Source organism: Populus alba, chromosome 17 (genome assembly GCF_005239225.2).
Source record: "Populus alba chromosome 17, ASM523922v2, whole genome shotgun sequence".
Taxonomy (NCBI): Eukaryota; Viridiplantae; Streptophyta; class Magnoliopsida; order Malpighiales; family Salicaceae; genus Populus; species Populus alba.
In genome coordinates, this window is record NC_133300.1 from 4696947 (window position 1) to 4709548 (window position 12602).

Genomic DNA, 12602 nt, shown 5'->3' on the forward strand with positions numbered 1-12602 from the left:
TGACAAAAGAAAAATCCATAAGTTCGCTTGGAAAATAGTGGCGAAAGAAAAAGACAGGGGAGAGCTCGGTATCGGGTCTGTCTTGGCAAAAACTAAAGCTTGGATTTGGAAACTGGGTTGTAATGACACGACTAGCTGGACTGATTTTATTAGGGGAAAATGCAGACCAAGCTTCAACAATGGGCTACCTTACTCCATAAACTCTCAGGATCAGGATAACACCCTGATGAGAGATAGCTGCAAACTTCAAATGAGAAAGGGTAACCATGTAAATTTTTGGAAAGACACTTGGCTGACTGGTTTCGTTTAGCTGACTCTTATCCCTCACTGTTTGGGCTCTCTTTTTGAATTGGATAAGACCCCTTAGAGCTAGAGAGAATCTGAATCTTCATGGGCTAATGTTTGATCTCAATATAGTAGGAATTCATCTAACGAAAAAAGATAAACTAATTTGGGAATAGGGGAAGGAAGGTGAGTATATTGTAAACTCCTGTATGCTTTTCTTTGACAGGACAAGGTTTGCTAGAACTAAACCATGTGCTACAGACACTTGGAAATCAATTTGTCCTCTAAAAACAAAAATGACATTATGGCTAGCTCTAAATGAAGGCCTCTGCATTGGATTTTTCCTCATCAGGAGACATTTTTTGAGTCATCAATATGACTATTTCCTTTTTTGTGAACAACATTCTAAAACTATCTCCCATATTATCATACATTGCCCTGTGGTTTGGAAATTTTGAAATAAAATTGCAGCTTAGAGAGGCTTGACCTGGGTAATGCTATACGCCCTAGATGACCTTCAATGTTAATGGCGAGGCCTTCTGCAAGATAATCACTACAAGTTTGAAAGATCTATTTGGGGTGGTTTTCTGTTTAGCATTGTTTGGACTCTTTAGAGTACTAGGAACAATTTGGTGTTCGAGGAAAAGCAACCTATCGAGGAGGATGCCATATGGCATTTGTTCTATTTTGTTGCAAGATAGATCAGAAATCTGAATGTTTTATTTTGGTAAATAAATACTAACCTATATAGAAACCATGAATGCATCTCGTCTTAGTCTGTTAAGTTTTGATTCTACTTGGATTTTGTGGTTGATGTTCTAGTAGTAGGATTGAGTTTTTCTTTTATTTTCATGTTCTTAGTCTTTGGCTTTGGCTACAATCTAAGTAGCTAAAGCCCTGTTTCTTTGTTCATGTTTCCTTTTATTTATATATTCTTGATTTCATAAAATAAAATAAAATAAAAAATTATCTTGTTCTACAAATAAAAAATAATAATAATTGTGTTATGTTTACAGATGTTTGAAACAACTAAATACTATTAATGTATTTTTAAGATATAAAATGATTATTGATGACAACAAGATATATACTAATTACAATATTTTAACATATATGTTCTATACATGTTAAACGATTCATAATTTATTAACCTTAAGTTTTTTTATTAGATTTATTCTTAAGTTCAAAAAAAGAAAAAAGAAAATAAAATAACAACAAACACACACACACACACACACACATATATATAGATAAAGAAATTCTTGATAATATAAATAATATGGGCAAAAATGGTTTTAAAATTAAGATACAAAAATATTAGTATCTTTGGTATGTTTGTAATTTTATTTAAAAAAAAAAATTGGTAGTATCATTAAATCCAATGAAGCAGTTCAATCTTAAAATCTATTAACTTGACTCTTTTACCTAGCTCGAGTTTCAAATTAAACTATGCGGGAGCTGATTCAAAGTAAATCATTCAATTTAATAGGTCCAAATACAACTTGGATAACCGGTAAAAATATGATATAGCTTTAAAAAAAAACTTTAAGACGATAATTTTTTTATATTGAGACAATGACAGATTAGATCGACATCAATTATCCTATAATCTGGGTCATGGACTTCAATGTGTTTAATAACTTTATTGTTTTTGTAAATTATTTTTATTTCATTTTATGATAAAAAATTATATTTTTGCAAAATCGAGCACCAACTCTAAAAAAGATGTATTGAAATCATGATAACTCTAAAAAAAAAATAGAAAAAAAAACTATAAATTCCATTTCCTAACCAATCCAATATTGAAGAAGAGTGAAATAAAAAAAAATGAAAAATTAAAGGACCAAAAACAAAAACAAAAAAACATATCAAGTTTGATGGGTAGATATGTTAAACCCGAAAATCGGGTAACCCAAGTCAACATATCAAACCCGCAATTGGTTAATGGACTCCATTAGAATTAATAACTTGTTTTTTGTAAACTATTTGTCCTTTAACTATATGATAACAAAAATAAACGATCGCAAAATCAAGCATCAAACCAATACCAAGACTCTTTTTTAAAAACTATGATAATCTCATAGAAAGAAAAATGAAAAAAAAAATTTATGAAACTCAATTAACTCACTATCGAATGATGAAATTAAAAAAAAATTAAAAAAAAAAAAAACAAGAAGAAGGAAAGCTAAAGTCATCAAACCTGTCAACAGGCCCATGGACTTTTTAAAATTTAGAACATGTTTTTTTTATCAAAAATATTTTTTTAATTATATGATAAAAAAAAAAAGACGATCACATAATCGAGTTCAATTAAAAAACAGAGGTACTCGGCTAAACCCATGAACTGGGACAACCAAGGTTACCTTACCAAACTCGCAAATTGAATTATTCACTCCACAAAGTTTAATAACGTAATGATTGTTTAAATCATTTTTATTTAAATAAAAATTTTTAAAAATAGACTATCCATTGATGTTATAATATTTTTTTGATACCAACTTGATGCTATGATATTTTTATGATACCGCGATAACCATATAAGAGGTAAATTATCACATGCTCCGGTCAATATATCACATGCTCAGGATTCCTGCAAGACATTGATCTCATTGTGACCAATGCAAAGGTGTGTTTTGTTCCTAGCTTCATTTAATTATATTTCTAGGTTCTCCTTTCTTTGAATAATTGAGCACCACTTCAACTTTGGTCAGTGCATCTATTTCATGCTTAGATTTGGCGTGCATGTTTCTACTATAGGTGTACAATGGAGATGATTACAATGGAGCTAGGATTGTCAGTAGAGGATATGAGCTTCGGGATGCAGGAAGTTTCCAAGCCTTTTGGTTTTCCATGCTTTTTCCTCTCATTTTGTCCCATCACCTGAGGCATCATTTGATGAATCCCTTTTCATAATATTTCACAGGTGCATGGAATGTTGTCACAGATGGATCCTGCGCTTGTCACATACTGTGACAAGATTGCTGCTCAAGGGGGTCCTGTACAAATACCAGATGATTTAGGGGGATCTATTTTCCCTTCAACCCCAGTTGTGCAGCTTGGAACAGTTACTAGAACAAGTGCCAGGCTACGCAATGTCCAGCCTGATGTTAATCTGGATCAAAGCTACGAGGCCTTGAAAAGGCAGAAGAAAAATGCTGATGCTACCCATGCTGGTATGTTCAATGGTAATGCTATATACTTTGTCCTTCTGATATTGCTGTTTGTTTTTCCCACCTATCTGAATGATGTCTTGAAACATGTCAAGTTGCAAGACACATTTTACATGTTCAATTTTGGTGCGGACACTGATGTGATAGATCAGTAGCAAGTAAAACTAATCTCAGCCACCGACTTCTTGTATAATAGACATGACCTGTTTGTAGTTCATGTTTTCAAATTTCCTTTCAATATAAATCCTGAAGCCAGAAATCTGAATTTTTCTATTCAATATATGAATTTTATCTCACAGCCCGTATTCCAAACTAGCATTCTCTTCAGCTTGTGCCCTTTATCTGAAGTTTATAGCTCCTAATTGTCCTAGATTTGTTATATTTAATGTTATTCTTTGACTGAACTCCTTAATTTGCCATATGATCGCTCTTCGGACACAACTCTCTGATCATTTTATACTTTCATGAAAAACAGCTTCAACAGCAGAAGATAAATCACGGCATCAGGATTCAGTACAGGCAAAGCCGCCAGAGGAAGCCGGGGCAGATGATATGAATCCAGACAGACCCGAGCCCTCTTCAGCCGATGACAGTCGACATGAAACTTCAGGAGGAGAAGCTTCTGGTCATACCGAAGGGAGTGGATCCCAAGATGTTACAATGTCAGAAGCCGAAGTATCAAGCCACGTGGATCACATCAAGCGGCTTTTCGTGGAGCGCACTGAAAATTATGGCATTCCACTGCTTGAAAGGCTCTACACACGTATAATGAAGGGAATCTTCGAAACCAAGGACAAAGGAGTCGAAGATGATGTCCCCAGATACTCAATTTTGAGGTTTTTGGTGAAATTTGCAGAGAACACTGCAAACTTCTGAACTCGATAACTTTTTCCCTTTAAACAGAGGATAAAAGAAAAATGAAAAATGAACCCAAAAAAAAGAAATCTTGCAGGTAGCTGATGTAAAGTCGGGATTTTCTTGTCAATGCAAAAAAATTAGAGTGAAAGCAGTCTCTCTCTCTCTCTATACCCCTCTCTCTCTCTCTCTCTCTCTCTCTCCCAGAGTACAGTTTCCATAAGCTTATTTGACCTCACAAGCTGTCAAGCTCCATGGTATTATTATGGCTGGTGGCATATCCAATGTAGCATTCTTTTACAGGGAGGAAGAGTGTGTTTGTTTCTGTGGTTGCTTCTGCGTTTGAAGCGAACCACGGAAACAAATCGTTTGGTAAAATCAAAAACGTTATTTGCTGTGAGTAGGACCCACCACAATTAACGTTTGAAACGCCGGTTTGCCGAAAGCAAAATTTATCTGCTTTTTCCTTAACGTAGGTGCAGAGTGAATTAATTCACCCCACCTGTTCACTTCAAGAAAAGTGATGCAATAGCTGCATTAGTTGCCTGGACTATTAGTGATGCTTCTTCTAAAGAATATTCCCAATTTTCAGTGGTGAAAAAAAGATTTGAAACATGGAAGAACAAATATTGAAGTTAACAGTGCCAGTGAATTAATTTTTTGGTGCCGTTCACGTGAACAATGTTTCTATTGTGTATTAGATCGTCCGGTCCAGTAAAAAAAAATTATTTTTTTTAATATTATGTTTTACTTGAAAAAATATTGTTTAATATTATTCAATAACACTATAAATTTAAAATAGATCATATAATGACATAGCATTTGTAGAATTTGATCGCAATTTTAATTTTATTTTTAATAATATTTTACCTGATTTTGTTGGATGCTCAAAAAAGTCATAAAAATTATAGTTCTTATTGGATGAATTTCATACGTGATAAAATTATAGATAAGTTAATGGAACAATAAAAAATATTTGATATAAAATATTATTTATTTTATGATGTAATAGGAGTAATTAATTCTACAATATTTAAATTTAAAATCATTAATATTAATATATATATTTTAAAAATTATTTTATAACTTCAATTTCAAAAGCATTCTTAACCAAACACATTAAACTACTTTTTTTTCAACCTCAATTTCAATCACAATTTTAACCAAACACCTATTTTTTTCAAACCAACCTCAACTAAAAGTACTTTTTATAAAACAATTTTTTTCAAACCACAACCACAACAACTACCGCAATACCAAACACACTCTAAGTGGATCTTTTCTGAAGCTGACATATCAAGAATAGGGTTCGAATTTCAGCAAAAACATCGCTGGTACAAATTTGGCTCTTTCTGATTGACAATATTCTTGAGTATTTTTTCATAGTTTCCAAGATGTTTGTTTAATATCTTCAACTTCAAACTACTCAGAGAGAGACAGGAGAAGAAAGGGTATTAGAGCTATTATTTAATTTAATTTAAAAACAAGTATTTTTTCGGGAGATTCAAAATTATGATATTAAGTCTTAAAATTATTTATTTTATTTTCAACATTTAAAACTAAATCTATATAAAAAAATTAAAAATAAACATGCTGGTAAAATAGAAGACAAGTTAAAAAATAGAAAATGCAGCGACTCAAGAAACAAGAAGAAAAACAGATGGGAAGGCGCCAAGCCCTCAATTGATACTTATGTGGGCCAAAAAAAGAACCCAAAAAAAGAAATCTTGCAGGTAGCAGATGTAAAGTCGGGATTTTCTTGTCAATGCAAAAAAATTAGAGTGAGAGCAGTCTCTCTCTCCCCCCCTCCCTCTCTCTCTCTCCCTCCCTCTCTCTACCTCTCTCTCTCCCAGAGTACGGTTTCCATAAGTTTATTTGACCTCACAAGCTGTCAAGCTCCATGGTATTATTATGGCTGGTGGCAAATCCAATGTGGCATTCTTTTACAGGGAGGACTAAGTGGGATCTTTTCTGAAGCAGACACATCAAGAATTGGGTTTGAATTTCAGCAAAAGCATCGCTGGTATAAATTAGTCTCTTTCTGATTGATAATGTTCTTGAATATTTTTTCATAGTTTCCAAGATGTTTGTTTAATATCTTCAACTTCAAACTACTCAGAGAGGCAGAAGAAGAAAGGGTATTCAAGCTATTATTTTATTTAATTAAAAACCAAGTGTTTTTTCGGAGATTCAAAATTATGATATTAAGTCTTAAAATTATTTATTTTATTGTCAACAATTAAAAAAAAAAAAAATATATATATATATATATAAATTAAAAATAAACATGCTGCTAAAATAGGAGACAAGTTTAAAAATAGAAAATGCAGCGACTCAAAAAAACAAGAAAAATACCCCTCAAAATTGTCTCAATATCTTTGTCACACTGAGCAATCTGATCTTCAATATCCCGCGTGGCACCTTCTTCGTCTAGTAAAATACCTGGTGCATATGAAATAATAAAAATCTTTTTTTTTCGGGCATTAGAAAAATCATCCTGTTTTTTATCCATTACATGAATCGGAAAGGATAGGAAGACATAATTGTATTTTTTCTTTGATATTATGCTCATATAGAAATAATAAAACAAAAATCGAAAAGTATGATTTGATATAAAAAACAAAACTCAAGGTGTATTCAGAAATAAGAAATTACTCTGATTTTATAAGAAAAAAAGAAAAAGAACATGTGTTTAAAGACATAATTTTTTATAATTGAAAAAGGAAGAAAAAGAAATGATCTATCACAAAAAATTATCTTAAGAGCATCTAAAAGAATATTTTCCTTTCATTTTTCTCTATCCAGAAAACATGCTTCTCTCATTTTCTATGTTTGGGTTGGAAGATTTATCTTGTCTTTTCTTTCACAAAGCAGCTCATTTTTTGCATACATGCTACAATTGTTATTTTGTTGTACGTCATCGCGTGGTGTTAAAGGTTGTTGAAATTATTATCTAGTTGATTGGATTAGGATCCCTATAAAATCCGGGTATACTAGTCTTATCAAATATTCATAGATAAGAAATTAGTTGTGACTAGGAAAAGTATTAGCACCTCTAGTACACCCTAGATACTTGAGGCAAGCTGCTTTGTGGATTAATGTGGTTTAGATGTTTTGATGGTTTTCTGGTCGGTGATCTATTTATAATTTAGGATTTGAGATTTACTTATATGAATAAATCCAGCATTTTAAAAATTTATTATGGACTCGTTTGCTCAAATAAATTCTTAGAAAAAAAAAGTTCTTTGTAATTTGTATAATACAGTGAAAAATACTCTTAATTAAAATTGGTGAATATTTAGGACAACTCCAAGAATTTTTAAGTCAGCTCCTGACATTTTAAATAGCAGCCTCACTTGTAGGTCCAACCTTCTATACCAAGATTTTTAACTATTAATTGTCATGAATTTAAAAAAGGGTGATTTATTGAATATTGATTAAATTCTCATGGATTTAATAAATTAATTATTAAATCCTAAAATGCATGCCAAAACACATTTTTTTTTTTTTGTTTTCGTATGGAAATACTAAACAATATGATTTTTTTAAAAATATTTTTTAAGAGATTTGACAGTATGCAATACATAAAAAACATTTTTTTATTTGTAGTTTTCTTGAAAAAAAAACAGAGAGAGGTTTAAAAGGAAATTAAAAGAAAAACACATCCTAAAAACCAAAAAAAAAAGAAAAAAAACTAAACAAAACTAAACAAAAGTTGATTTTTTTATATTATTATTATATGTTTTTTGTTTTTTTATTATTTCGGTCTTCAGGTAGACTCAACCGGGTTGAAACAATAGGGCTGACTTGATTAGGGTTGACTCGACCGAATCAACTTAGAAACAAATCGAAGGAAAGAAAACAAAAACAAAAAAGATCAAAAAGTGGAAAAAACACAAAAACTCAAAAAAATTTCAATAAAAAATGGATAAAATAGAAAAGACTAAATAAAACAGATGAATGTTCTTCTTCTCCTCACAAAACATGGCTTTTAATCTAGAGTAGACTTCGAGTAAAGGAGGGGATGTTTCTGTTCGTAATCCTCTATAGATCAAGAATCAAAGGTTCATTTTTTAATGATCAACAAAATTGCATGATTTTGATACAAAGGGGTTTCAGTTTAAAACCAAAACTATAAAATTTAAATCCATTAAAACTTGTTATTGATGTGAGAAATGCCTAGATTACTTGTCAAAGATGATGGACAAACCTACCTGAACCAAAAACTAAACCAATCAAGCCTTGAAACTAGCACCAAAGACGAGATTCAATGGATGAATCTACTTTAAGCCTAGAAACAGGTTGCCCAAAAACCATAGATGTGAAATGCACCTAGAAAAGCCTATCTTGGCCTCTAATATGTGTCCTTTTTATCACTATAGACCCTACTATTGGTAAGGAACATGATTGTTGCTACCTAATTTTTGACTCGTGTTTTGATAAATTTTTAGAAAAAATCCAAAAATAGCAAAAAACATCGAAAATCCAAAAAATATGTTTTTTTTAAAATATATTTGCATCATTTTTAGAATTTTCAGCGTCGTCTAAAAAGAATTTAAATTTTCAAAGGTTTTTAGAACGCGTGCAACGTTTCACGCGTCATTTTTAAAATCATTGATTTTCCTCATTGAGTCAACATTGATATTGCTCGTTTTCAAAAAATACAAAAAAATTAAGAAAAATCAAATTTACAAAAAGAAAGAAGTTGAGGGACCAAGTTTGGAAACCTAGCAACATTTTTGCCTATAAATATTGGTCTTCAACACAAACAATAAGGAGGGGGGCAAGGAAAACCTAACCCTAAAATCAATCTTTACCCAAACACAGCCACAACCCTACTGGTGGCTTTTCATTTTCTCTCATAAGCCACCGCTCACCATCTTCTTCTCCTCTCCGCCAGAACCAGCCCCCCACACTACCTCCTCTCCTTTTCTCTCCACAGATCCTCCCTCTAAGCAGCTTCCTCTGCCCTCTGCGACCTTCATTCCCTCCGGCTTCAATTTTTTGGCCTACACATCGTAGCCCCATCTCCTTCCTCTTCTTGAGAAACAAACAAACCAAACAGCCGCCCTTTGGTTTTGATTTTCTTCTCCAGCCGACCGACCGACAGCCATCACAGGCCACTACCACCGACAGGGGTAAAGACCGTCCAACAACACTCCCCAAGAGCCATCAACGCCGTCCACACCATCATCCACCAGCGCCGCCACAGGTCCACCATCGCCCTCTGCACACTGCAGCGCCGTCCGATCTGCCACCCGAAACAGAGGAGAAGAAGACCAACCCATAACAAAACGACCCGCCTAAAACAAAAAAGGAGGCAGAGAAACAAAGCAGATCTGGAAAAAAAAGCCGAAGCAAATTTCAAAGACAAATGAAATAAAAACTAAAATCAATTGGTTGTTGTGGTTTTGGTTGTTTTTAAGGTTACCGCCGGCGTAGGAAGACAGAGAAGAAGAAGATGATTCCGATCCACGGTTCTGCTTCCTTCATCGATGGCGGTGCGTGAACCCAGGCGCCGCTAGTGGCTGTGGCACGTGGAGAAGATGCGCTGCCACTATTCCCGTGCACTGTTCCTGCAGATTCTAGAAGCCTTTAGATGTTTTACGGGCTGTTTTGTAATTTTAAATTGTTTGATGTAATTTTTTTTTGTTGTTGTTTAGTATTGAATTTTTATTATTTATAGTGTGGATGTAACCAAAAAAAAGAAAAGAAAAGAAAAAATATAGTGTATGTGTATGTGTACGTGTGCGTTTGCATTTGTTTTATGGATGTTTCTTTTTATTTATGATAAAATTGCAAAGAATAAAGAAGAATTTAATATTTTGATTTGTTCACGGTCAAGAATCATGAACTTACACGTAATTCATATTTCTAATATCCGATGAAAAGACAATTTATTAAAACTTCTTTAGCACATCAAAGCCATGGAGCAGCTTACCTCAGGTAGGGTGCGTTAGGGGTGCTAATACCTTCCTTAACCACAACCAGTCCCTTACCCGCGAATATCTGATAAGACCAGTACATCCGGGTTTCCTAGTAGCCCTCAAATAAATTACTAGGTGGCGACTCCCAACGAACCAATCAAATCAAAGCAAAGCATAAAAGAAAAATTGCCAGCCGATGCCGCGTGGATTTGACATGCGACAGAATGATGACTTCACTGGGGAAGGTACTGTTTCTGACAATATTGGACTAAGCTTTGTGTACTTGTTGTGTTTAAGTTTTTGCAATTTTATCTCTTTTTTTCAATATTTGTTTCCATGCATTTTATAGAATCGTTTCATGCATCACTTGTTTTAATTCTGAAAGCACACACAAGCTTCTAGGTTAGGTGGGGAACTAATGATCTGCCCTAAGACTATTGGTCAGGGTTCAGATGCGTGAAACACCCAACTCATATCTGAGTGCCTACTTGGTAATGATGGGTACACGTTCCTTAATCATTTCTCGCAACGCCCTTATACTGTCTTTACGAAGATCGTCACTGGCAAATAAGGGAACCTCTTAAGACTAGGTAGAAAACCTACCCATGTTCACATAATGAATAGAACCTGTCCTTAGGTTGTACGTGCTATTGTTATTTGCATCAGGGCAAACCCTTCTTGAAGCATCTTGAACTCAAGACTTATAGGTGACATAATGACCGTTGTTGTAACCTAATTTTTTATTCACTAAGATTTTCTTGAATGCTATTTTACTTCTATTATTATTCATAAAAATCCCAAAAAAATTAAGAAAAAGTCTAAAAATTCAAAAAATATATTTTTCTTAAGTCAACCGCATCTTCCCATAAAAATCGATTTCACCAGGTTAATACAGGTCAAACCTTGTCCACCGGATAAAAAATGAGTTTTCATGACGTTTCAGGTCAAAACCGTCATTTTCGGTCAAAACCGTCATTTTCGGTTAAAACCGTCATTTTCGATCAAAACCGAATCCACTGGACCAATACGGGTCAAACCTTTTCGACCAGGGTAAAAAATGAGTTTTCATGACGTTTCGGGTCAAAACTATCATTTTCGATCAAAACCGAGTCCATCGGGTCAAAGCATGTTGATCAAGGTAAAAAATGAGTTCTCATGACGTTTCGGGTCAAAACCGTCATTTATGGTCAAAACTATCATTTTTTATCAAAACCGAGTCCATCGGGTCAATACGGGTCAAACTATGTTGACCAGGGTAAAAAAATGAGTTTTCAGTCCATTTCAGGTCAAAACCGTCATTTTTTATCCAAACCGAGTCCACCGGGTCAATACGGGTCAAACCATGTCGACCAGGGTAAAAATTGAGTTTTTAGGCTGTTTCGGGTCAAAACCATCATTTTTCGGTCAAAACCCAGTCCACCGGGTTGATACCCATCAAATGTTTTTTTAATGTTCCAACATAATTTTGGTAATTAAAATATATTTTTTAGCGGTTGAAAATGACTTTTTCTAATACTAATTTGAGTTTTTTTTTTTAGTTTTACCCACATAAATATTTATTATTAAATATAATAAAACAAAATCAATAATGCAAAAATTTATTATAGTAGGCGGGGTAGGTGCGGCGATGGATAAATTTATTAGGCGGGGTAGTTGCGGCGATATAATTATTTTCTTTAAAGCAGATATGTGCGCCGCTATAAGATTTTGATGTTCCCTGCATGTTGGCTATAGCCAGTGAAAATTCGCCAGAAGAAAAAGGAAGAAAAAAAGAGAAAAAAGAGAGAAGAGATTTGGGATTACTATTAGTTTTTTTTTTTTAGTTTTTCTTCACGTAAGATATTATTTTTTATTAAAAACAATTTGAAAGATACCAAAAATATCTTAACTGTTAGATCTAATAATGTTTAGTTTTGAACCTTTGATTTAATAGGATACAATAGGGCTTACCACACTAAATTAAAACCCAAATCCATCCAAAATAATCTGCCTTTCGATCCTGTCGTGCCACGTCACCAGGTGTACCCAGCTCTCGGTACACCGCGCCACACCAGATCAAAACTCAGCCAATCCGGACTGTCGATCAACTTGCAGATCAAGCCTGTCATAACCTAATTTTTGAACAAATAATAAAAATAAAAATATATTTGAGAATGGGGTTAAAACAACACAAATTCAAAGTTCATGGATGGAATTATCAAATTTGAGAATAATTTGGTTAGAAATTGAAGAATTAATAAGTTGGGAAATTTATTTAAATTTTGGATTAGTTTAATTAATGAAATTAGAAGAATTAATAAGTTTGAGGACTTAATTAAACTTTGATTTAATTAATTAAATAAATTCAGGGACTTAATTGAAATTT

General features: G+C 33.3%; 2 protein-coding genes across 3 annotated transcripts in view; one reads left to right on the forward strand and one right to left on the reverse strand.

The window, feature by feature from the left end:
- The window catches only part of LOC118061158 (ATPase family AAA domain-containing protein At1g05910), a 76550-nt gene that overhangs the window by 50165 nt on the left and 13783 nt on the right, over positions 1-12602 (reverse strand). The gene's annotated exons all lie outside the window — the stretch shown is intronic.
- LOC118040690 (ATPase family AAA domain-containing protein At1g05910-like) lies at positions 2849-4461 on the forward strand. 2 transcript variants are annotated; one of them, XM_073405510.1, is made up of 3 exons: positions 2849-2911; positions 3043-3470; positions 3931-4461. In XM_073405510.1, exons 2-3 carry the CDS (start codon positions 3218-3220, stop codon positions 4329-4331), a joined length of 654 nt encoding a protein of 217 aa, XP_073261611.1. In that variant the 5' UTR covers positions 2849-2911; positions 3043-3217; the 3' UTR covers positions 4332-4461. The 2 variants fall into 2 exon arrangements, with proteins under 2 accessions (XP_073261611.1, XP_073261612.1); XM_073405511.1 differs by having other exon boundaries at positions 3043-3458.

Excerpts from the sequence above, each read along its gene's own strand:
- LOC118040690 (XM_073405510.1), top strand. The coding sequence starts at position 3,218 with ATGTTGTCACAGATGGATCCTGCGCTTGTCACATACTGTGACAAGATT. Across the intron at positions 3,471-3,930 it reads CCATGCTGGTATGTTCAATG|CTTCAACAGCAGAAGATAAA; the intron begins GTAATGCTATAT and ends CATGAAAAACAG.